A 25,253-nucleotide genomic window follows, 5' to 3' on the forward strand; every position below is an offset into this window, starting at 1 on the left:
TCCCTCGCTCTCTCTCTCTCTCTCTTTTTTAATTTGAAATCAATTGTCTAAGTAATTGCTCTTCCCCAATCTTAATCTGAGCAAAATCTTACAGCAAAAAACAAAAAACAAAAAAAAAATAGAAAGGAAGGAAGATGTACAAAATTCTTTATCACGAGATTGTGGTCGTCTCTGTCACACGTACAAACACACGATGCTGGCTGGAAGGCTGAAGGTTGGGCAAACAACGCGCACAAAAAGAAAAGCGAAACAAAAGCTAATCAAATAGCAACAGCCAAGCAACAGCAGCAGATACTTTTAGCCATGACTGTGCGCGGGGAATACGGGGTATGCGAGTAGGAGTATCTGCAAACTCAATTTAATGGTAAATTAATAAAAAAAAAATATATATCTATATAAATAAAAATGTATAAAATTAAATTTGATTTATTGACAGTCTGTTGGAAGATGTCTTCTCCTTCTTCTAATTGAAATTTTTCGAATTTCCGCTCATGCCTGTAATTGACTTGGAAGTCCGAGACACGGAGTCACGAAGTCCTCAGTGTCCGGAGGTGCCACAAGATGAAATCGAAATTGACAATTTTCACAGATTTCCACCTACATATACATACATACAGCCATGCATGTACATATGCATGTACATATATTTAAGGGAAATTGATGGCTACATGAGATTTTGGGGCCCAAAGACTTGGTAGATTATTCATTTAGCAGGCAGGCAGGCAGGTCCACTCCCACCCCTTCCTCCCCCAGGTGCTGCTTGGCTGTTTGTTGCTTATTTGTTGGCCATAAATCAGGCGTATGCCCCATACGGGGGGGGGGTTTTCCAATTTGAACTTTTTGCCAATTGCATTTCTCTGGTTGTCAGGGATTTAATGGCCTCTAATTAGATAGGAGTCGCCCCAAGCCCCCCCCCCAGTGCTCAGCCAAAACTCATGTTTATCCATATTTCTTGTTGCACATTTATGAGGTGGCAAATGGATTTTTAAGCAGTCAGTAGCTACTACTGCCTCTGCCTCTGTTGTGCCGTGTCATGGGGCATAGGATTGTTTTTTTTTTCTTCTTTTTCTTTCTTGTCGTGGGGAAAGTTTTTCAATTCAGCCTCAATCAGCAATTGCTGATCCGCTGATGTCCACTGAGCGACAATGGCACCAGAAAATACTCGTAATTCAAATTGACTACTGAACTAACTCACGCAACACAATGGCAACAGAGTGGCAAGCGGCGGCGGCAGGGGAGGCAGAGACCGCAAACGAAAATAAGGAAATAATCAATTTAAAAAAATCAAAATCACACATTTACCCACATTTTCAAAACACAAATGCCAGAGAGAGAGAGAGGAGCAGCATCCCATCCACTAGAGCAGCAGCAGCAGCAGCAGTAGCAGCAGTAATCATTCAACAGAAAGAGAGCTAGATAGTGGCACAGACGAATGTACATGGAGAAAGAGAGGGCACTCTATATAGAGTGTAATCTACAGTCGCTCTCTCGCTCTGTCTTTCTCTGATCAGAATCCATATGCGATAAATAAATTGAATTTATCCGCAATTGGTCAAAAAAAAAAAACAGCAGCTGGCCACGAGGCAGGGGGCTGTTGACTTGTGGGGCACACACACACATACACACGGAAAGAGAGAGAGAGAGAGAGAGGGAAGAAAGATGGGCGATACAGAGAGGGGGGTACTATACTGTACTGTGTATTGTACAATATGATAATGACTGGTTTTTTTTTCCCCCTTTAATCAGAAATTGCTGTGACAGGCAGCAAGCAAATACAAATACAAATACAACAACAACAAAATAGTAGGCGAATGTAAAAAACAGAAATCATTGCAGGCAACGCCAGACAGACAGACAGAAAGATAGATAGACATACAGTCCCCGGAGGAGAGAGAGAGAGAGATAGAGAGAGAGTCCCGAGTCCAGTCCTAAACTAAGCTCAATGTCTCCAGTAATCTATCTGCAAAAGTGTGTATCTGTATCTGTATGCTGATTGATTTGAATTGAATAATTGCAATTGTGTATTCCAGTATTCCCTCTATTTGTATTTGCGCACACACACACATTACGAGCTATATTCATACTGATGATGTATTTGCTCTTTGAATTGAAACTAATGACAAGAAAATGCTACTCTTTTGGGGATAATGGGGAGTGGGCGGTGGGGCGGTAGGGCGGAATGAATCAGTGATTCGATGGACAAGTCAATCAGGCTGTACCCCCCACTTAAAACAAAATATCCCTTAAACATGCAACATGGCTTACCCGCTTCATTTTGGCAGCAAACAACCGCACATCCGACAGACAGCCCCAGACAGTAAAAATTAAATTGAACTTTTGCTTCGATTGGAAAAAATCATACTAAATTCGAATAATCGCCAATAATTTCGGTTCGGTTCGGCTTCATTTCAATTTCAATTCAAGTTCCGGACATTCAACAAGCAGCAAACAAACAAAAACAAAAACAATAAAAACCCACCATAGTCATACAACAACAAACAACAACAAAAATATGAGAATCAAAATATGAAATCTATTCTATTTTTGCGGTTAATCATAATGAGATTTAAATTAATAGAAACCTAAAATAATTTGGTGGGCCTTGCCTCTTGCCTTGGTTTCTAATCAAAGATTATGACTAGAGAGAGAGAGAGAGAACTCAATAAAAGAGAGCCAGTGAGAAATTCTCAGACAGGCATAGGGATCGGATCGATGAGATGTTTTAACAGTTGCTGTATGAAACAAACAGCAAAAAATAAAAAAAGAGACCTGATCTGGTTTTTGGCTCTGTTTGTTTGAGTGGGTTTAATTTTAGACCTTAGACATTTGATGGATTTTCCGCTTGATTTGCATTTAAAAATAAAATTTCATTCTCCCTCCGAGTGTATGTTGTTGTCTTTGGTCCATTGTCTTTCGGCATGTCGGGCATGGAGCGTGTGTCCAAATATTCAGATCTGTCAACGAAAACCGTGACACGTACGGAAGAAACTCCCCCTTACGCCAACGCCCAACTGCCTGTTGCTGCGGTCTTCCAAAAATTCCTGCTGTGGGGTTTTGCCTCTGACGTAGATTAGCTGAGTTAATAATAACTATCTTTTAAGTACAAGTACACTCACTTATGCATTCTCCTCGCGTATCTACCATACCATACATACATAAATATGTACATATGTGCGAGAGATCAATTCTATTTAAATTCTAGTCTAATTAGTTGAGGCAAAAACCATCCATCAATGCGTGTTATATTAATTTTGATAGCTGCTCATCATTGGTATCGAATCGAAACGAATCAAAACGAATATTCCGATGGAGGAGTCGTCGCCGCCGTCACGCGATGATAAGCACAAAATCGAATTTTGTGCATGAGAAATTATTCATATTTCTATTATTATTATGATTACGATTATCTATCTATCTGTAGAGCGTAAAGGAGGGGTCGAAAAATTATGCTGGTCCGCTGGACCCATGTCGGTGGTGGGGGTAGATCTGTGTGTGAGATGCGGGACGGGACGGGACGGGAAGTGTGTGCTCGACCCTCGCGATGCTTATCGCCCGATCGACCGATGGGGTGGGCACTACTCTGTCCCAGAGTGTTGTCCACTTGTCCAAGAGATTCTTTTGCGCAAGAAGTTACAATAAATTGAGACTCTAAGCAGATCTATGCACTGGTCAGTACTGTCCACTTGCTAAAAATCGTTTCCCAGGGCTTTCTGGACTTATCAATGAAAGGAAGGAATGTGCCTGACTGACTCTCCACTTGATGGATGTGTGTGCTGTGGTTTTTTCAATGCTAATCGGATATGAATGACATACATACATATATCTCACTATGTATATCAGTGTGTGTTGTTTTCATTGGGTGTAGTGTTAGGATAAACAACAAAAATCCTAACCACAAAACAGAAACATAAAAAATTGATTTCGTTGGTGGCTTTTTTTCTGTTGTTATTTTTTTTTTTCATTTAGTGCATAAAATAAATACGTACATGTTGAAAATATGTGTCGATAAAGAATTTCTATAAATACATATGTACATATATGCAGATAACAAACAAACAAAAAAGAACAAAAAGAAACGGAAATCGAAACTGCGGTTGCAAAATGTTTAATATACATATACATTTTTTCTACTCTGTTTCCCTTCTCTAGTTTTCTTCTTTTTTTTTTTGTTTTTTTTGTGTGCGGTTCCGTATTTTGTTGCTTGTTTTTTGTTTGCCGCGTGATAAAAACAATCTTGTTTTTTTATTTTTGTATTTTTTTTTTTGGCCCACGAACGTGTCATTGGAGTTTCTGGGGAAACCAAGTCCAGATACATATAATATATATATTAGCCCACAAATCGAAGCGGAAGTTTTGCTATTTTGCTAATTTGTTGTTCTGCTTTTTTAAGCGTTTAATTTTTTTGTTTGTGTATGTTTTTGCGATGCTTAATTTTAGCCCTGGCCAAATGGAGGCGAGCACTTTGTCTATAAAAATGCACTTCTGCGAAAAAATAAACACATGCCTCATAGCCAAAACAAACGGAGAAGCCAGAAGCCAGACCAGACCAGAGAGATCCCCGTCTATAGCAGAGACTGCAGACTGGGGATCCGGCCAGATGGGAACCCCAAAGCGAACCGGGGGGGGTGGTGGTGGTGTGGCAGTGTGGCACTCTAGTGACTCTAACAACAAACAACTGTTGCAATTCCATTTAACATAATTTCTGTGGCAGCCAACGCCAGCCGCACAGCAAAGAAAAGCAAAGCAAAGCACATCACTGCACTGCACCTCACCGCTCTGCTGCCGCCTCTCCTCCGCAGCATCTCATTCCTGTCGATCATCTTTTTTGGACGCTCGAGGACACAGAAAATATTGTCGCATATTTATGAACATGTGTAACAGATAAATCTGAATCTGAATCTGTTGCTTATAGACAGACAAACACTCATGGATGCACTCACACTCGTACACCCGCTGATGCACTCACATAAGTGATTTAGTTGTCAGGCGAGTGCATTTATCACAGCCTGCATGTGAATGAGGGAGTGAATGTTGCTGCTGGTGTGGTTTGGGTGGGGATTGGACCTAGGACTAGGCCTAGGGCGAGGGCGAGGGGATGGATGCCAGAGGTGGCAGTGGCGGTGGCACTGCCAGGGGTTGGGGTCGGGGCGCCAGTAATCAAACTAATGAGCTTGGGCCCACCAGCAGGCAGGCAGGCAGGCTGGCGGGTAGGCAGGCAGGCAGGCAGGCAGGCAGGCAGCAGGAGCCAGCGACAGAGCGGCAAAAATAGCTTTTAATGGATTTCAAATAAGAAAACGCGCATAAAACGCAAACAAAACGCAGGCTAAAAGCAAAAGCCGCGTCACGAGTGGGGGTTGGGTTTTTGGGTGTCTGGCCAAGTGAAGTGATAAAACATTAAAGAAATGCTCTGCTGTGCTGCTGCTCGTCTTTGGAGGCTTTCGACTCGACTTTGGGCTTCTTCTTTTTCTTCTTCTAATTTGTGTTGCAGCAAACAACACCTAGGGGTTGCTAATGGAAGCTGCTGCCTGCTGCTGCTGCATTTAATGGCAAATGATAATGATTGATGCTGAAATGCATCCTCCTTCAGTTCAGCTCTTCCCTCAAATCCTCCTTCAAATCCGCACACAAAAAGCCACACAAAACACTTCAAGTCGAAGCTTTCTTTGGGGGGTGCAGCACGGCGAGGATGTGGGTTGTTGCTCTTTCAAGGCGATAAGCAATCATTCAATGCGGTGTGGCAAGTGCAACGCGCCGAAACGGGATGCCACACGTTTTGCATTAGAGAAATTAGAAGGAAACTCTGTCGGGGCGGGCGGCTGCTAGGGGTTGGAGTTTTGCAAAGGGAATGGGTGCATCCGGGGTAGGGAAGAGCTGTTATGAGATGGTTTCATTTTGGAGTGGTATCTTCTTGGTTAAAGCTAAAAAAAGGCTGCACTGAAAGTAGCATCAGGGAATGTCCAGAGTTGCATGGAATGCCCATGGCTGGATAGAATGTCCACGGTTGCGGGCAGAAATACAAAGGTGTCCGCTTATGGAAGGTGATTTTTCTGAGCTGCCATTGATACCCCTCATTCTGAACATTCTGTTCGTGCACCCAACACCCATTCTTATGGCATCCCTTGGGGGTCCATCCATCTAACACTCTTTGCCGCTGCTTTTCCCTCTCGTTCTCTGTTGCACTCACTTGCTGTCTCTCCTTCTCCCCCTCCACTCTTTCCGACAGTGTAAACAAAGGCATTCAACAAATTTGTAGGCGTAAAAATTGTCTTGTCAATATTTTAATGATATCACTTTACACCCAACCCACTCCTTCTATTGTCACTGGTCCTTCGTCCTTCGTCGTCCGTTTTTCTTGTCCATGTCCTACCCTATCCTATCCACTCTGGAACCCCCTCTATAGCCACCATCCGTCTCTTAAACCCTGTGAAAAAGTTTCGTTTTAACTTTTCTTTTTTTTGCCTTTTTTTTGTTTGTTGGTTTTTGACTCCCAGATCCACACGGACTGGCTGTATTTTTGCCCCTTGTTTTTTTTTCCTTCCTTTTCCTACTCTCTTTTTTTTGTTGCTCCTTCTCTGCTCTCTTCTGCTTGTTCTTGGGCGTGTAAAGAAGAAGTCAAAAGTCCCGTTACTTTTCTCTCTCTCTCTCTCTCTTCCTGTCCTCTGTTTCTCTGTCGCTCATTTGTTTGCCTTGTATTTTGGTTTTTTTTTGTTTTTCTTTTTTGTGTTTGGGTTTCAGTTTCGGTTTCTGTTTCTCTGTTTCTGTTTCTGTTTTGGGGGGCAACATTTTTACTGTTTGGCTAGAAAATTACAAGAAAAGTGTTCCACCCAAAGGGATGGGTGGGGGAGGGGGCCTGGTTTCCCTGAAGGGGGTGTTTGCTTATTTGTGCAAGTGTTTTCTCAATTGTGCGTGTTGGCTGGTCAGAGGGGGAGCAAGGCCAATGGAAAGAGAAATGGAAAGGGGAGAGAGAGGGTCAGTCGTGCGTCGTCGTCTGCGGTTGGAATTTCTTTCCCTTTATCCCCCCCCCCTTTTACACTTCTTCATTTTTGCATCCTTTTCCCTTCAGGAATTTTCCAGCTGTGGGCGGCAACGTTTGTCTAATCTTAACGGTTTTACATTTCATTGCGCTGGGTAATTGTCTGCAGTGGGTGGAGGAGGCGGAGGCGGATGATGATGGAGCGGGGGTGGTTGCATGGCACAGACGGACCTCTAGTTTATTAAATTAAAAAGTCACTTAAATTCGCTCTGTGAGCGGAGCGGGGAGGGGGTTCCATGGTATAGCCATGCCAGAGGAAGGATTATGGCTGCAGTTTCAGGCAGATCCCTGGGGTTGAATGTGGTTCCAGTATAGTAGGATGAAGTCGCATCGTTTCCCTCAAAATGAAGGCATCCTTTCACTTATGGGCACTTTAAACAGTGCATCAATTTGGAACAGTGGAACTGGAACAGGTTTATAAGCCCACAATGCGTCATTCCTAAGTCAAATATATATCTTTTATCATATGAAAGCCTAACCTAGATCTTAAAGCCACTTCATGGACTTCAGCTTGTTAAAATCTTTCAAATCTTTCAATAAAATATCTTTTTTGTCATTTAACGTGTCGCGCGTCATGCAGTATTACCCCTCGGTTGGGATCTCTGCGTGAAACGAAGCTTCGTCTTGCTGTCATTTAGGTTTGAGATGAAAACTCAGCAGAAAGAAGATGCCAGAGGACTGACAACTTGCCAATAATATAAATATGGGACTTAATATAATTTAGGGGACTATAGCTTACCTCTTTGTCTTTGGCAGCTATTTGTACAGCGGGCTGATTGTTGCTGTTGCTGTTTGTTTTGTTGTTGCGCTTCTTGCGCTTCTCGTTGTTGTTGTTGTTGCTGCTTCCCCCATTGTTTTTGTTGTTGTTGTTGTTGCTGGTATTGGTATTGTTATTGGTACAGTCATCATCCTCGGCACTATGAACCGATGTGGCCACATGTGGATCATCCATATCATCATTGCTATCACGCAGTGCCACACCAGTGCCGACGCTGTTGTTGCTGCTGTTCTTTCGACTACAACTATTATTGCTATCGGTATTGTGATTATTGCTAACATTTAAACTAGCTTCCATATCATCTGCAACTGGATCTGAATCTGGATCGGTGGCAGACGCAACAGCCGCTACAGCAGACGCCTCCTCCAGATCTCCTGCATCGCCAGCCACATGCCTCTGACGCTGCTGCTGCTGCTGTTGTTGTTGGTGTGGTTCAGTTCTTGCCGCAGACTCGATGGCCTCCAGGGACTGATGGGGCTCCAGCTCCATGTCATCGTCATCATCGTCCAAATGCGCTGCATTCGACTGCATGGAGGCGTTCTCCTCCTCATCGTCCTCATCGTCTTCGTCGTCCTGCTCCTCGTCCTCGTTGTGGTGGAGGCTGCCACGGCTTCTGCTGCCGCTGCTATTGGTGGTGTTGCTGCTGCTGCTGGTGGTGGTGGCTGTGTGGGTGGTGGTTGCAGTGGCCTCGGCCACTGTTTGATGATCTGTGGGTCCCACAGCCGCCGCTGCGGCTGCTGCCTCTGCTGCTGGCGAATGCAGGGGCGAATGCTGATGCTGCTGCTGCTGTTGGACAGCCGCCGCCGCCGCTGCTGCTGCGGCAGCTGCCGCCGCTTCCATCATCATTTGCTGGGCGTGATTAAAGAAGAGCTTCGGATTGAGGCAGGCGCCGCCGACACCACCACCGTTCTGCTGCAGACTGCTCTGCAACTGTTGCTGCTGCTCGGCGCTGAGCAACGGCGGCGAGGGCGACGGCGTATTGGTGTTGGCCAGCAGATTGCCGCCGTTCTGCTGCAGCGTGATGGCCGCTGCAACAATGGAGCTATTCAGTTGATGTCCAGATCCAGATCCTCCGCCACCGCTGGCCAGTTCCAGATCCGAATCGTCGATCTCCTGCACTCCTGCTTCCCCTTCTGCTGCTGCTGCTCCTCCGCCTGCTGCTGCTCCTGTGTTGTGGTTGTGGTTGTCGCTGTCGCTGTGGATGCTGCCGCTGGCGGGATCCGTATTGCTGGTGGACAGTTGCTCCTTGAGTGTGTTCACTTCCTTCTCGGCAAGGGTAGCGCGCTGCAAAGAACAGAGAGGGGGGAGAGGGGATGCGGAGATTAGTTATGGAGCTGCCACACATATGTTGTTGCACGAAACGATTGGGCAAAAAGTTTCACCGTACGTACAACTATCGACCCTCATTAATTTTACTTTTAAAGTCATTACGGGTTAAATTTAGCCAAATTAATACGTTGCAAAAACTTTTGTTTCAAGCCCCAAAAAGTGGCAAAAAAAAAAAGGACACACACACAACACAAACATACACACTCCAAGGACTCAGACGGAAGGGAGGCTTAAAAAACATTCCATGGGTAATGCCGTCTGCATTAGCAACCCAAAAAACAAGCAGCAGGAGCTCCAGAAAACAGGAGGACTAGGAAAAGCGGAAGGAACAGAAACAGAAACAGGAGCTCCAGAAAACAGGACCAAGAGAAGCAACAAATTTATAGTTTATCGCTTCGTATCGATAAGCCTTTGGAACTTGAACATTAGAACAGGAGACCTGACCTTCAATGCGGCAAGGGAAGGAGGGGAGGAGGGGTACCATTGGCATTAAAGATTCACGGGGAAAGGGAAGGAAATCCTTTGCCATCAAGGATACTCGCAGAAGCAATCGAAAATTAAAAAAAAAAAAAAAAAAAATCACAGTTGAAAAGAAAGAGGGAGGGAGGAAGGTTACAAAAATATGCGGTGTAAACTTTTTTGGCAAATTAGTCTGGGATTCCAGGACCCTCCCCTCCCCCTCCCTCCCACCACACCATACCCGACAAGTTTTAAGGCTTCCTCCAGGGCTGGGCAGGGCAGACCCCAAAGCCAGAATCTAAGCCCCACAAATGGCAATGACTTTTACGGCTCTTTGGCTTCGATTTTCATGTTGATTTGTACTTGTTGTTGCTGTTGGGCCCCACATACCCCACATTCGAATGGGCCCTGGAGTTGGGGTTAGGTTGGGGTTTTTGTGCAATTTTATTTGTATAAATACCGGAAGCTAACAAAAAACAAACCAACATAGGATGGGCGAGCGGCGGGGTAGGGACAGTTTTTGGGGTCTAACAGGGCGTTGCAGGCAATAAAGAACTTTGGAAATTAGTCGATGGCAGCCCATCCCGCCACAAAATGCTGTCTCTTGCAACTCTGGCACTGCTACTGGCACTGGCACTGCCACAGCGGTTCTTTGGGCACAAGTTCTATTCCATATCGATGAAGAAGTTAAGCAGGAAGTCGTTACATAGAAAAGGGTGTAAGGACCTCACTATTTTTGGGACTGGGGCTGTAAGGATAGTCATTCCCATTCCCCATTCCCTGTAATCGTTTTGCAGTTAGAGTTGGAAGAGGAAATCTAATGCCGATTCTTGACTGCCTTTTAAGGGCTATTTCTAAGCTAGAAACGTAGAATTCTACGCCCAATATTTTCTTAGACTTCTTCGCGCCCAGCTGCACCCATCGCTTCCATGTTGATGCTCGAGACGCACAAGCGAAAGCTGCCAAAGAGAATACACGAGAATCGCGAAAACAACATGCATGTTGTGTGCATATTTGAGGATATTGATCCTAGAGTTAAGCAAAATTAAAAAAAAAAACCCTGCTCAGCGCTCCCACCCAAACAATCGATGCACTTGTGGCGGTGGGTGGCTGGGAAGGGGGTTTTGTCCTATCGCTTAATGACAATATCCCTGGGAAAAGCAAATCATTTTTCTTATGCCCTTCCAGGCATGTATTTGTCATCGTCATCATCATTATGTCGGTGGGCTGTGGGTGGGAGTGATTCTCTGCGGAGTGCAAATATATATTTATGATATTTAAAAGCTCTTAAGTACAAACAACAGACACAAGCGGTTGCCTCTCATGGAAGCTGCTGCATTTTCGTGTCCTTTCAAATGCCAGACATTCGAGAACCCAGACAACAGACAGCAGACTGGGAAGAGACAGGACACCCGGGCCCTGGGCCTGTGAATGTGCCTGTGGTTGGGCATGGGCATGGGCATGGGCATGGGCATGGGGTTTCCTTCCCGGTGGTTGTAGCAGTTCTGGGCTTGTTTGTTTGTTGCCATTCCATGAGCTGCTTAAGCTTGAAAATTGTTTTCATAATGGCTGATGATGACTACGACGAAGCGAAGGATACTTTTTCACATTTCTTTTGGGTTGACTTTTTGCCCGTAGAGGAATCGATCAATGGCTGTCCAACTGCGTGGTTGAGGCGACGACTCTCAAACTGCGGGTCGGTCCTGGGCCCTGGCCCAAGCCCTGGCCCTGGCCTCAAATGAAATGCAATCCCCGTGGGAATGCCAACACTTGTTCTGGACATTCCGTCTCTTGGAAAATAGTTCGCTCTCTTGTCTGGGAGCCACTCGTTTCTCTTTATCTCTGTTTTTTTTTTTTTGGCAAATCAATTAATGGAAACTTTGGTGAAAGGTTTGCAGGAGGCAGGAGCTCTCCTTTGTGTGCCCCGAATTCGAGAGGTCCGTTCGGCTTAGCAGTCAGTACGGCCAACCAAATGAGTTAATTAACTAAAATGCGGGTGGCTTTGGCTCAAACCGAACCGAACCGAACCAAACCGTTGCGTTCCGTTCTTTTTTTGTATTTTTTTGTATTTTGGGGCTCACTTCAATGGCTCTCGTGCTCCATGCCCCATGACCCATGCCTCGTGTGTGTGGTCAGCTTATGGCAGTAAAGGCTTTCCCCGTATTGAGCACCCTTTTAGCGTCCACTCCTGGAGCATTTTTTGTTGGGTTTCATTTAATATTTTTTGGCCTGGTTGCCACTTCAAAGGAGCGGCACACACACACACACACACACACGCACACACAAAAATCTCTCGCGCGCACAAACCCAAAAAATGTTAAGTGAAATGCTGGGACGCCTGGCCCACCCCACCCCATCGGCACGCTAGCTAACCGCCAGTTAGCATTACTTTAACTGGCAGTAAGAGTAAATGCCAGAGATCTTTCAATGGGAATTGTATCAACTATTGGCTCTGGCAACGGGAGACTCTCCCGGTTTGCTGTTGCTAGTTCCTTTTTTTTTATATTTTTTTGTGCTGTGTTGTTGCTGTCGTCGAGCTGTTTGTCGTGTGCTTGGCACATGTCAACTCTTGCGCTGCCTCTCTGCACTGCCCCTTTCCACATGTGGAGTTGCAGCATGCGGCATTGTCTCAAGCTGTTTGTCTGAAGTGAGTTTTCTGTCGTGTGTGTGTACGTGGCTGCCTCAAGACTCGCGCGCGCGTTAGCTCAGGGGCGACTCCAGGACTCCAGGAGCTTGAACTTCCAGCAGCAGTAGCAGCAGCTGTCAGGACTTCAGGGGGTAGAGCACTTTTTGTAATTAGTACGAAGGCAATGTTATGAATTGTGTGCTTCAGCTTAAGCTCTCGAGTGCCTCAGCGAGCCTTCTTGTTGCCGCAGGGGCAACCCCTTTTTCAGTTTGTGTGTGTGTTTTTTTTTCTTTTCTGTTTCACTGTGCAGCAGCAACATTCGAAGGGGTAACGGCGGCAAAGACGATTGCAGTGCATTGTGCGGTTTTTGGACAATAAATCAAAGCAAATCAATGCTGCAACAAATGATGTTGATGCAGCCAGGGGTTGTGTGTTTGATATGACAGGGGGCTGGATGGGGGGGGGTTTACTCCCTTTGAAGCGCAGTGGCGGTGGCAGTGTGGGGTTTTGGGTTTCCCCTGCAATGCCACTTGAACGCCTACATGACATGACATGATGGGACATGGAAGGAAGGAAGGGGTTGGTTTGGCCCCAATCGCAAGGGGGGTGTGGGAAGCATTTTCACAATTACACACACATTAAAGCGGGGGCCCCAAAAGAATAAGAAAATGCCAGAGAGCAAGAAAGGAAAAAAATATAAAGAAAGAGCACAGCACAAGCGTGGAAGGGCAGCAGGAGGAAAGTGTTTAAAAGTTAAGGGTTGGGGGGGGTGACAGAAGGGGTTTCAATATGGCCATGTGTGCGTGTGTGTATGTGTATGAAAAATCTGTAGCCCTGACATTAGGCGCATAGACAAAGCCGTGGCATGGCCCACCGTTTAAGTGGCATGAGGGAGGGAGGTGAGCTGTGTGTGTGTGAGTGTGTGTGGCAGAAGAGCTTATGTCCCTGACAGCAACAACAAATGCAAAGAGTAGAAGGATATATATCTTTATGTTTGTGAAGAATACACATAGATACGCAAATGACAGCTGAGTGGAATGAGAGAGAACATGAGGAATGAAGATATGAAAAAGAAGAGAGAGTGAGAGAGAGAGAGAGAGAGGAAGAGAGCAGCCATAAGATGGGAGCAGGGGGAGCGAGCACAAAACAGATACAGAGCCGATATAATTGATATAAAAAACGAATGAATGAGAGCAATCATTTATCGATACCTATCGATAATTATCGATTAATTAGCGATTATTATAGATTACTATCATCTATCTATTATTTAGTTTGTATCTATCCATCTATCGTTGTTTTGTTTCCTTAATTACTATTATCAATATTTATCGATAATTACATAATGGTAATAATTTATCTATTTACATGTGTATGTATCAAATTCATAAGCATTATTTATTTATTATGCATCAAATCATCTTTCTATTGTTTCTGTAACTATTATTTATTTTTATCAACATTTATTGCTTCTGTATCGATAAATATTCAAGATATAAATTAATTTCACTCGTTTACTGATAATTTTCGCTTGGATTTTGGGCGAAAAAGCACAGGAATGCCACAAGGCATATGCACTTTGTGAATCTCCTACCGCTAGGACCGTTCCATTGAAGCTCCCATTCCACCACTTGATTAATAATCCCCTCCCTGCATTGCATATTTACTGGTAAGCTGCTCAACTGTTATCCATTAATTACTGTTCCTCCTGCAGCTGCTGCTGCTACTCCCCCAACTGCTGCTGTTGCTGCTTCTTCTGCACTTAATACGAATCCTTCTCTGAAAGTGCGCTCCCTGCCCCATGTCCCCCATGTCCCCCATGCCAGCGTATTATTCTTTGGATTCGGGGCATGCCTTTGCATTTGCTTTACAATTTCAAACATCATTAGCAACGCACACACACACACACATGTATACAGAGAAGGAACTGGGGGCCTCTCACACACAAACGCACACATGCTTATGCATACATGTGTATGTATATATACATATCATATACTATTATATATCCCTTTTTGCTAATTATTTATTTAAATATTAAACAAAAAATACCCAAAATACACACAGAGAGAAACCCTTCCCCAACACAACGTAAAAAAACTGCAACAAAAAAGCAGCAAAAAAGATTGAAAAGAGTGGCATGAAAATCAACAGAGAGAGGGGGAGAGGGGGGCAGAGAGAGAGAAGGGGGCAACAGAAAAGACGAAACGAAAATGATGTATTGATGCTGCTGCCTGCCTCTGAAAGAGGAGGCAAGTGGCACACACACACACAGCAGCAGCAGCAACAGCAAAGCAAAAATAAGAAGCAGCTGGAGAAAGGTTGGCAGCCAGGCAGACAGCAGGAGGAGGCGGAGGCGGAGGCGGGATGTAAGGCAGCACAAGATAAAGTCAAAGTACAGTTGAGTGCGAAGGAAGGAGTGTGTGGGGCGGGGGGAGGATGGCCACAGGACACACAGGCAGACAGACAGACAGACACACATGCAAATACATAACTGTACATTCGACTGTGTACCGTTATTACTCTCATATTTTGTTGTTGTTGCTTTTTCGTCTCTTTCTCTCTGTCTCTGTGTGTGTGTTTTTTTATTTTGGCTCTGGCTAACTAATATTTTCTAATTTAAAATTCTGTTTCTTTTTTTTTCCACCCCACACAAGCAGTCCTCCCCCCTACCGCCACATGTACTGTCCTGCCCCACCCCGCACAAATACTCTGCCACACACATGTGTATGTAAATTTTATAAAATTTTCTATTTACTTATCAAAAATCAGGCAGTGAAACAAAAGAGCGACTGGGTGTGTGATAGCAAGAGGGTAAGAGATGGGGTGATCTAAGAGTGTGATGGAAAGGAGCGTTTTGGGTGGGGCTAGAGAGGGGGTTTTAGAGTGTAATACCGGTAGAGGGGGGGGACGTGTGTGGGCGTGTGTAACAGAAAACTGCGTGCACGCCCAAATGTATGCTATACAAAATATAAATTAGCTTTGATATGCGAGAAGCTGCTGACGAAGATGAAGCGTTGAATGAGGAATGAATGAGGGGGGGTAGTGGGAGTGGGGGCCGCTGTAAAAAAGGATTATATACACGCGTGCCTCACATACATACATATACACATACGAGTGTGTGTGTGTGTTGGGAAAAGATGCTGGAAAAAAGGATTAATGCGTGCGCCAAAAGCACACGAGAAGCAAAAGAAGAAGACACAAAATCCCCCCCGTCCTGGAGCGAGAGACACACAACAAGGAGGAGTGAGAAACTGTGGAGAGGGGTTGGCTTCGATTTTTAATGCGTCATATGACAGGCAAAAAGGGAAAGGGTTAGGGGCAGGGGCAGGGGCAGGCAAAGGCTTTTGGTGGATATTCTGGGAAAAGTGTCAAAGAAAAATTTCATGTCTGTCTCTCGCTTTTTGTGCGTGTGTGTGTGGAGTCGTCTCCTTTTTTTTTTTTGTATGTTTCGCCACTCCAAAAAATACATTTACAAATTCATGTGTATGTGTGTGTGTGTGTGTTCGTGCATCAAATTAGACGATTTCTAATTGCTAAAGGCATTGGTGGCATGGGGGCCAACGCTTCGAGCTCTGTCAAAAGTTTTGGACTTATGTACATGACAGACAGACAGACAGACTGAGGCCCCCAGGGGAGGCTTGCCACTTGAGGCAGCATTTAAGCTGACAAATAGATCTTGCACGATCTTTAAGGGAAAATAAATCTTTAAATTTAGCAAAGGATCAGTGGAAGGGAAAGTTACCTAGAAAGCTATAAAAGAAAAATACAAGAAAAAACTGGAATCATCCTAGACGAAGATCCTTGCAGAATAACTAACAAATACAACTTAAAACTTATTAAAAATTGTCCAATTCCAATGAATACTCAAAAAATTCCTAAGAAATCATTTTAATTCTTCATCTTTTTTTAGCTCTTAGATCAGAAATGATGGGTCCTTCAACAATGCTCATAATACTTTTGGAACACCTAAAAATTCGAAAATTTTTGGCTTAAATTTGTTAATCATCGATTTCGATACATTGTATTTGCTAACCCTGTTTTCCGCAGTTCTCGTATGCCATTTGGCATACGGTTTGTTCTCTGGTTCTGGTCAACCCTTTTTTTTTTTCGAATTCTGTTGTTCCTTTCGAATCCCCCACGCCCCATGCCCCGCCCCTCAATGAGTGACCAAAAGTAATAATAATTTTTTGGCTTATCCTTATTATTACATAACGTATGCATACCTTTTTTTGCCACCCCCCTTCCACATCACACCGCACATGGACGAATCGTACATCAAAAATGAACGCACATACATATGTGGATGACCCTTTTTTTTCTGTTGGAGGATGATGATGATGGTCTCGGTGTGTGTGTGGGTGGGATCCATTGTTCTGTCTACCCTCTGGCCCAACCCCAACATCCTTACCCCTACACCCTTATTTTTTGGTCACTTTGTTTCGTAGGCCTTTTTCGGCTGCTGGCATTTTTCCTGTGTGTGTGTTTTTTGTTGTTGTTAAGTAAATAATTAAGCATTACACTGACCAAATAGCACTAGGATATCACAGAGGGGGTGGGAGGGTGTTTGGGGAAGTGGGGCATGTGGCATGCCCCAGACAAATACAAATAAATATAACTCATATATGTGGGTCTCTTGCCCAAAATAAAGGGAGGATGTGTGGCGGTCAGGCCATACAAATAATGATTAGAAGTCTCCTGCCCCCCAACCCCCAAAAAGCTTTCCTTCTTTTGTAATTTTTGACATTTTTATGCGGGCCTCAAAGGGTAAAGAGACGGAGAGAGGGGGTGCTGCCACATAAGGGTTGTGTGTGTGTGCTACATAAATTTTGACATTTTAAAATCTAAACGAAATTAATGATTTTTTAGTAGCCCCAAAAAAAGAAAAAGGAAAGGGAAGGGAAAACAAGGTACAGTTGTGCCATGAAAAATCTCATTAAAATATATGAAAATTAGCTGCCATTCTAGGAGCTGTCTGTGCTGTCCTTTATCCATTTTAATCAGACCAAAGCATTAATATAAATGAACGAATTAATGTTTGAATCAATACTCCCTACACCGCCCGCCCCCCATGGCCACCGCCCAAAGAGGGATCTATTTCTCTTTCTTCTGGTCTATCTAAAAATCTCTTAATTAAACCAAAAATTGTAGCAATTTATTAAACACAAGTTTTCGTCTTCAGCGACGACGAAGGACGACCCTTTTTCAATCAAAATTTCCAATCAATGTCAATTCATTATGCTTCCCAGTTGCCAGTTCCACCATAGCGCCATAGCTCCACTCCTGCTCCCGCTTCTGCTCCAATCAAAAACCAAGGCAACTCCAAGGACCCAGTGCCTGGGCTGGAAGGATGCCAGAGCAACCCCTGAAGACAGAGAAAACTCAGTTGGCATTTTTAATGAAAAGCCATCGCACAGCCAGCCCCCACAGTAAGTCCTCCCAGAAAGTTGCCTGTCAAGTTTGCCTAATCAAAATCGACAACATTTTATAGTTTGCCAAGGGTACCACGAGGCGGGGCGGGTAGGGGGAGCGCCAGTGGGAGTGGCAGGTGGCTGAGTGGGTTGATATTCTGTTGGAGTGATAGATAGTCGAACCTCCTCCTCCTCAGACCCTCACCTACCATCTATCCATCCATCCATCCATTGAAGAGTGTGTGACAAACAAATATTTGAGAACGTAAATCAGAAATCTCTTCTTCGCTTTCATTTGCCCAATCCTTTTGTGCCACATCCCTTTGTTGGGTGAGGGAGGGAGGGAGAGTTAGAGGCGCGGGGAGTCCTTTGGCAAAATCGAAAAACATTTCGTGTATTAAAACCGAAACGAATTAATTTAATTAATTACAATCATGTCTTATTAGAGACGTATGAAGACGGCGCGGCACAAACAAGGACCGAAAGACGAGGACGAGGACGAGAACGAGAACGAAGACGTTGGTTGTCCTTTGGCTCTGATGGGGCATGATTGGGCGGAGTGTGGGTGGTGGTTGAGTTGAGTTAAGTTGAGAGACAGTTTTGTTGGGAACACAACACAAGCAGCAGCGCGTGTCAGCTGCCAAAGAGTTGCCTTTGCCGTTTCGCCTTGGCTTTTGTTTCAAGTGCTCCGAGTCCTGGCTTAAGCATCGAGAGTCCTGTGGCAGGCAGTCCTGCGGGGGTTTGGTGGTTCTGGGTGCCCCGAAAATTTTATGCTCACATCATTTATAAATGCCTGATTTGTTATTTACAAAACGAGACAAGTTGCGGCATTTTGGTATTTCGTTTTGGGGTGGCATTCGCTTTTTTGGGGCAAGGGGCATGATTGGGTGCATATGTGTGGGTATGTGTGTGTGTGTGCTGCCACTTAATTTGAATTTTAGTAATTGCCACACAGGGAGAGTGAGTGAGAGAGAGAGTTTCGTTGTGTGACAGTGGGTTAACAGAGTATTTAACAGTGAGTTAACAGTGGCAACTGGAGGTTCACTGTTACAATCTTGAGAATGCATCCTTCAGAGGGTATCCACTGGGAGCGAGCAACGTCTTCGGCTCCCATCTTTGGCTCCCATCTTCGGTCTATATGCTCTTCCCCTGAGTTGTTTCTACTCCTCATCGTAGATCCTACATTTACTCTATAGATCTTCATCCATTCTCCCTCAATCAACACTTGAAATGCGCATTATTCCGCCCAAGAAATTCTAGGAATATCCAACCCTTTAAGCACACAAAGATCGAACATATATGTAGATATATACACCCGATATATGGGCAGACTTCTTTCAACACTTTGTTGCCCATTGTTGTTGCTGTTGTTGCTGCTGCTGCTGTGTCTGTTGCTGTTAATTAATTTCTGTAAAAATATTTATTATTATTAGTCGACCCGCAAATGGCGATGGCAATGCACTCAAGACAGACACACACACACAGCCCACAAGAGGGGGCAACACTCGATACATACATATACAAAAAAAAAAAAGCATGCCACTGATTCGCACTGTGCCCCTTCCAACGACTTGACTGTCACTAAACGGCTCATCTAACTGCAATGCTTCATAGAAATTTGTTTGTATGCCCGGAGGCACATATCGGGAGAGTGGGCAGAAGAGAGAGAGGAGGGGGGGGGGGGTCTGGCTGTGGCTGTGCAACTTATTTTTGCAACAACAATGAACCAGAGCACAGAAAGAGATGGAAACAGAGAGGGAGAGACAGGGGCAGAGACCACAAATCACAGAAAATGAAAATCGAAAAGTGCATGGTGTTTTTTTCTCCCTATATAAAATATCAGAAAAATGAACATAAAAACATACATACATATACACACAGAAAAATACATGTGAGCAGATCTGAACCATCATATATGTTTGTATATGTAAATCAAAATACTATATACTTTGTATCCAAAACAACAAATTTACACTCCAACAGACGATGTCGTCGTGCCAGTCACTCAGTCAGCCGCAGCGGCTGTCTATAATGTGGCAGCCCCCCGTCCTCCTCTACCCCTACCCCTACTGCCACCACTGATAGACTCTTACCCCACCACGCCGCCTTCAGCCAACCCCACTATATGGTGGTGCATCCATCCCTCTGTGCCCACTCTCTTGCCTCTTGTGTCGCTGCCACGACTATAAAAATAGGCAAATAATTATTTAAGAATTTCTTGATTAATTGGCAACGTTGTTATTGTTGTTGTTGCTGCTGGTTGGGGCATGCAAATGTTGCCGCCGTCGTTGGCAAGAGATGCAACAACAACAACAACGATGTGGTAGAAGCAGGCAGGCAGCAGGCAGTCAGCAGCAGCGCCATTTTGGCCAACACTTGATTGCATTTTCAATTGTTCAGCCGTTATGCATTTATGCCAATAATTTATATAAATGCCACAGACAGAAACAGAAAGAGAGAGAGAGAGAGAGAAATGGAGCAAGAGATAAATAAATAACGAGAAGAAGAGAACTGAAATCTAGAGCGATCTGTCAAGGAATCTCTGCCATGCGCTGCCATGCCAAGAAGTAAAGAGCATTTTGGAAGTAATTGTTCTAACAAATTGTTACACTGGTGGCATGATTGATTGATGGCTATAAGGATTCATTCAAGAGAGAGAGATGGATAGCGAGAAGAGGGGGGGGGGGGACAAGAGATGAAGTTAGAGTGGAATTTTAGACTAGGAAATTCAAGGTTTTTGATTTCAAAGTTCATACGACAAAACCAATTAAGAGCTCGCGTTTCTTTTATATTTTATCGATTAAACTATGGATTTAGCATTTATTATATCGATAAATATCCTGATAAAATCTTTATTCCTTCAATCTTCTCTCTATTGTTCTAGCTATTCTATCTATATTTTCCGGATAATTAGCATATTCATATCCATTCTTGTCAGAACAGACGCATTCCACACCTTGCCACAGCCACTCCCCCCCCACCATACAGCATTCGAGAGGGTGTCACCACCGCCCCAACGATTGACAATGTTGCAACACCACACACACGCACAAAAAGGGCTACACCCAGTCGCCCCGCACCATTCCTACGCCCCTCAGTCTGTTGCATCTTCAACTCCTTCTCTTCATATTTCTACACTTCACTCCTCTCGCTCGCTCGTTCGCTCTCTCTATCTGTGGCTGTCTGTGGATGCCTCTTCGTTTATTTTTATAAACTTAAGTTGTTTATTTTTTTTTTGGACTTTTTGGCGGAGTGGCAGACTGGCAGACAGACAGACAGAAGAGACAGAAGAGACATTCGCATATTCAGATTCATCTTGTCGTTTGCGCATAAATAACTGTCGCCTCCACTCGCACTCGCACTCCACGCACCACGCGCCATGCCCCGTGCGGCATGCCCCTCTGTCTGGCATGGCATGCATTATTTCATTAAAGTATTACAATATTAATTCGATTTTCACTAATTGAAAACAGCAGACAGCAGAGGAGCAGAAGAGTGGAGAGGACAAAATACACAAAATAGTGGAAAAAGATGGAAAGGACAGTGGTGAACAGAGTGGAGAAAGCAATGGCAATGAATGACAGAGTAGAATGGAATGAAGAGCAGTGAAAATCGAATTGAGATTCTCTTTGAAGGAAGCACTCACTCATATCAATTTTTTAGCCATGGAAATCCTTTGCTTCTGACCTGTATTTTGAGATATGTACTTACAGATGCAAAATGAGGGACAAAAAGATAGACAGGTAGGGAGGTAGGGAGGCAGGGAGCCAGAGAGCCAGAGAAAACCGTAAAGTAATAGATATTTCGTAGCTGTAAGCCTACCAAATGCTGTCCTCTCTCCTCCTGTCGCCTCTTTGTGGGGGAAATAACAGAATGACAGCCGGCAAAAAAAACAGGCAGAAAGGGATGCCATGCCACATTGTGTGTGTGTGTGGGGGGGTGCCCTGTTGCCCCCCTGTGCGTTTGTGTGTGTTCATGTTGCAGAGGCAAACAGAAGGCAGAGAGTGAAGGGCCTTCGACAAACTGTTGATACCCTCGCTCTTTGCTCTTTTCGCTTGTTGCTGCTGTTACTGCTGCTGCTGCTGCTGTTGTTGGGGGCCTGACCCCAAAGTACAAATCAATTGCATGTGTATGCTGCGGTGACACAAACACACAGATACAGATACACAGATGGGGGGGGGTGTTGGGTGTTGGCTGTTGGCGTCGAGACCAAAAACCAGGCCACGTGCTGTGCTCTGCTGTGCATTTGGTCAATGCCAGCCGGCCGGCCTTGTCTTCCCCACTCCCTCTCTCTCACTCACTCATACCCTCCCTCTGTCTCTATGTGTGCAAAATTGTGTCAATTGCAGTTGCCACTGGGAGATGCCCCTTGCCCGCAATGTCAACAACATGCGCAGGTTGCGCGAAAATTTCTGGAGGGGGGCAGCAGCAACATTTCGGTTTTGGGTAAATTTCTGTGAGAGTAGAGTTTTCAATGTCAAACAGAGGTCAAAGGGGAAAGCAGATCAAAAAGTACACTTCGATCTGTGCTGGAGAGTGCTGCCCATTCAATCTGCATAGAAAACAATGCTGCCCAGTGATCCAGACCTGCAGAGCAGTGCTGCCCGGGGGCAGAGGGACAATGGTGCGTAGAGGTTGAGGGAATATGCAGCCCACTGGCTTAAAGAAAATACACCAGTTAAGAAGAGGAAACAGAGGGAAGAGAATAACCGCAGACAAGTTCAAAGAATGCCCCCGCCGCTTCCTAACGGTCCACCATCCCAACCACTCCTTTCCATCAGTCGAAACTGTGACCTTCATATGGCCATAAACCGAAAGCAAATCAAAATTGAATGCTCCCACGCATTCAATGAGGGAATTGCCTGCCTCTGCCTGATGATCATCAAAAACGAAATCCGCAAACAACAAAAACACCAACAACAACAATAAAAAGAGAAAGAACGCTTCATTTAATTTCCTCCAGACACAAAAATGTGAAATTCGATCGAATGAATTATGTATGCAAAAAGACCAGAACAAAAATCCCCACAAAGAATCAGTCAAAGCGCAAATTTTATTTATTTTTTGTTCTGTATACCCTTTCTGTGTGTGAAGATTTTTTAATTTGGAAGAAAAGCCGCGAGGGTAAAGATAAATGTTGAAATATTTGCAGAAGAGTTGGAAATATATAAATCGCGTTTTATTGAACATTTGATCATACTCCCAACGAAAAAGATTCTTCTACATCTTCTAAAGATTTATCTTCAAATGTCACTGCCCAAATCGAATAACTCTAGCGATCTGCAAGAGTATCAACAGCTTCGACGATCCGCTTGCCCAAAAATAATGATTGTATTTCCACTCTCTCGCGGGGTTTTGTTCTGGGTTTTGCATATCGACAAACGCGGGCAAACAGGAAATCCATGTTTATGTTTAAATTAATAATAATACACAGCACACAAAATATAATATAAGAAAAAAGTTTGGCATTTTTTTAGTTCTTGTTGTTGCTGCTGTTGTTCGGCGGGTATCAATGAAATGTGTGGCTCTCCATTGAACGACAAACACACACAAATACTCTTAAAATACTCTGACGATGATGGTTCCATCATCATGATGACGATGATGATGATGACGACGATGCTGGCAGGCAGCAAGCGTTATGCGGGACGCTGCTCCGAAAGCATTAATACAATAAATTATATTATGGCCTCTTCCTGTTTGCTCCGATAAAGCGCGACCGAACAGAGAAAAATGTTCGAAATTGAACAATATTTCTGCTTCTTCTGGTGGGGGATCGGATAGGGGGCGAGGGATCGAACAGGCGGGGGTATGCCGTGCCGAAGGGGTTGATAATAATGCATCGTTGTCGTCGTCGTCGTCGTCGTCGTTGAGGCCTGAAGAGATCTTGAGCGTCTGATTTGTGCAAATAATTGAAATTTGCATATAATGAAGGAGACACTCGTATATTATATGGGGGCGTTCAATGCCAGAAAGAGAGAGAGATTGAGGGAGGGAGGGAGGGAAGTAGAGAGAGAGAAAGATTGGGGGCTAAGAGGTAGATCTTTTTTTTTTGTGAATGAAGGAACGCTCTCCTCTTTCGTCTGCACAGTAGCTGCAATCAAGTCGTGTGCAACGGCTGGTGCCCCCAAGGATCAGGCGTCGCGTCTCTATTGTGAAATGGCACATAAATTACATTTAAGGCGAAGCTCTCCTGTCTTCCCCTTGCTCGTCGTACTCTACCTTTTTAGCCTTGAACAGGAAAAAAAAAAACAAAAAAAAAAAAAGAAGTGTAAAAATCTTTAAACCCAAAAAACGGGTCTGCAAATTGAGGTTCTTCGGCGGTATGACAATGAGAGGATCATCATGTGGTTGGGTAATGAGCATGATGACGTTGTTGCGCCTACTTTTGTGTGGGCGTTCCGTAGTGTTTCGTTGTTGTCTGTGCCAAGGGCTGGCCGCCTCTGCCTGTTGTGGCTGGGCTGCTGCTAATGGCAGACAGACGAGACAAGTTTTGACATATTTTGTTGCCGGAGAGCAGCATAAAGAGAATGCGAGGTTGCGAGGAGGCCTGTTGGCTGGAAAGGACAAGCAGCAACAGCAACAGCCACACGACGACGACGACGACAACATGAATGAAACGCAAATGAATGAAATGTGCGGCAAAAAAAAGAAAAAAAAGAAGGAAAATAAGAAAAACCAAACCGATTCTGAATCTGAAAACAGAACCAGGAGGAACCCAAACCACCGATTCATGTGTGTTTTGTGTGTGTGTGTGTGTGTGTAGTTATCATTATAAGGCCCCGTTGAGGCATCACAGCCTTTCGGTCGCGAGTCGCGACAAACATCATTAGTTGCTCTCTACCTTAAAAGTAAGTGGAGCAGAGTGTCTGGCCACAAGAAAAGTTGTCGTTTTGTTGTCTGTCGTTGATTGAGATTCGGGGGAACGGAAACACAGCAAAAAACAAAAACCAAAATAATAAACTTACGAATTTTGAATGAGTGCAAAGTAGTTGAAGGCGTATTGGTTGATTGAAATTACCTGCAATGACAAAAGAGAGTAAAGACATTTGGTTAATTATGAAATTTAATGAGTTAAATTAGAACAAAAAATGCTATAAAATACCACAAATAAATAATGAAATATACCCAGTTAGCTTATATACTAAGGAAAATACCCCAACCAGAATTATGGAAACACTTTTGGTTCAGTAATCGTGTAAATTGATTTACTAGCGCCACAAAATACTGAATAAATTCCAAGAAAATACCACAAATCACATACACAAAAAAAATAAAAAGATCTCACATTTAAAATGAATGTTGTAGCACTACTAGATAACTACGAAATCACATTCTTATAGACACTTCCGCTTTGGCTCTGCCTCGGCAGTACAGTCACTGCAGAGAAGCTGTCGATTGGACAGTTCCTTGATGGTCGAATGTCAACTGGAAATTAATAAGGGAAATGCCCTCATCAATGACGCGAGTTATGGGCTTCCGTTGCACTTGAACTTCTAATGGAAATTGTGGGTCTTGGCTCGCGGAGCAGAAAATAAAAAAGAAGTCTGGCAGGGAATATACGTCGGTAGCCGATATAGCGCGTCAAATAGCAATTAACAACTGATGTAGATAATC

The 25,253-nt window shown here is 44.2% G+C and overlaps 1 protein-coding gene across 1 annotated transcript in view; it reads right to left on the reverse strand.

Moving 5' to 3' along the window:
- Positions 1 to 25,253, reverse strand: part of LOC111071648 (homeobox protein cut) — a 74,832-nt gene that overhangs the window by 24,157 nt on the left and 25,422 nt on the right. Inside the window, exon 2 of the mRNA XM_041596171.1 lies at positions 7,773 to 9,095. Within this exon, the coding sequence (XP_041452105.1) occupies positions 7,773 to 9,095 (1,323 nt within the window). The remainder of the gene's footprint in view (positions 1 to 7,772; positions 9,096 to 25,253) is intronic.

Source organism: Drosophila obscura, unplaced genomic scaffold, assembly GCF_018151105.1.
Source record: "Drosophila obscura isolate BZ-5 IFL unplaced genomic scaffold, ASM1815110v1 contig_97, whole genome shotgun sequence".
Taxonomy (NCBI): Eukaryota; Metazoa; Arthropoda; class Insecta; order Diptera; family Drosophilidae; genus Drosophila; species Drosophila obscura.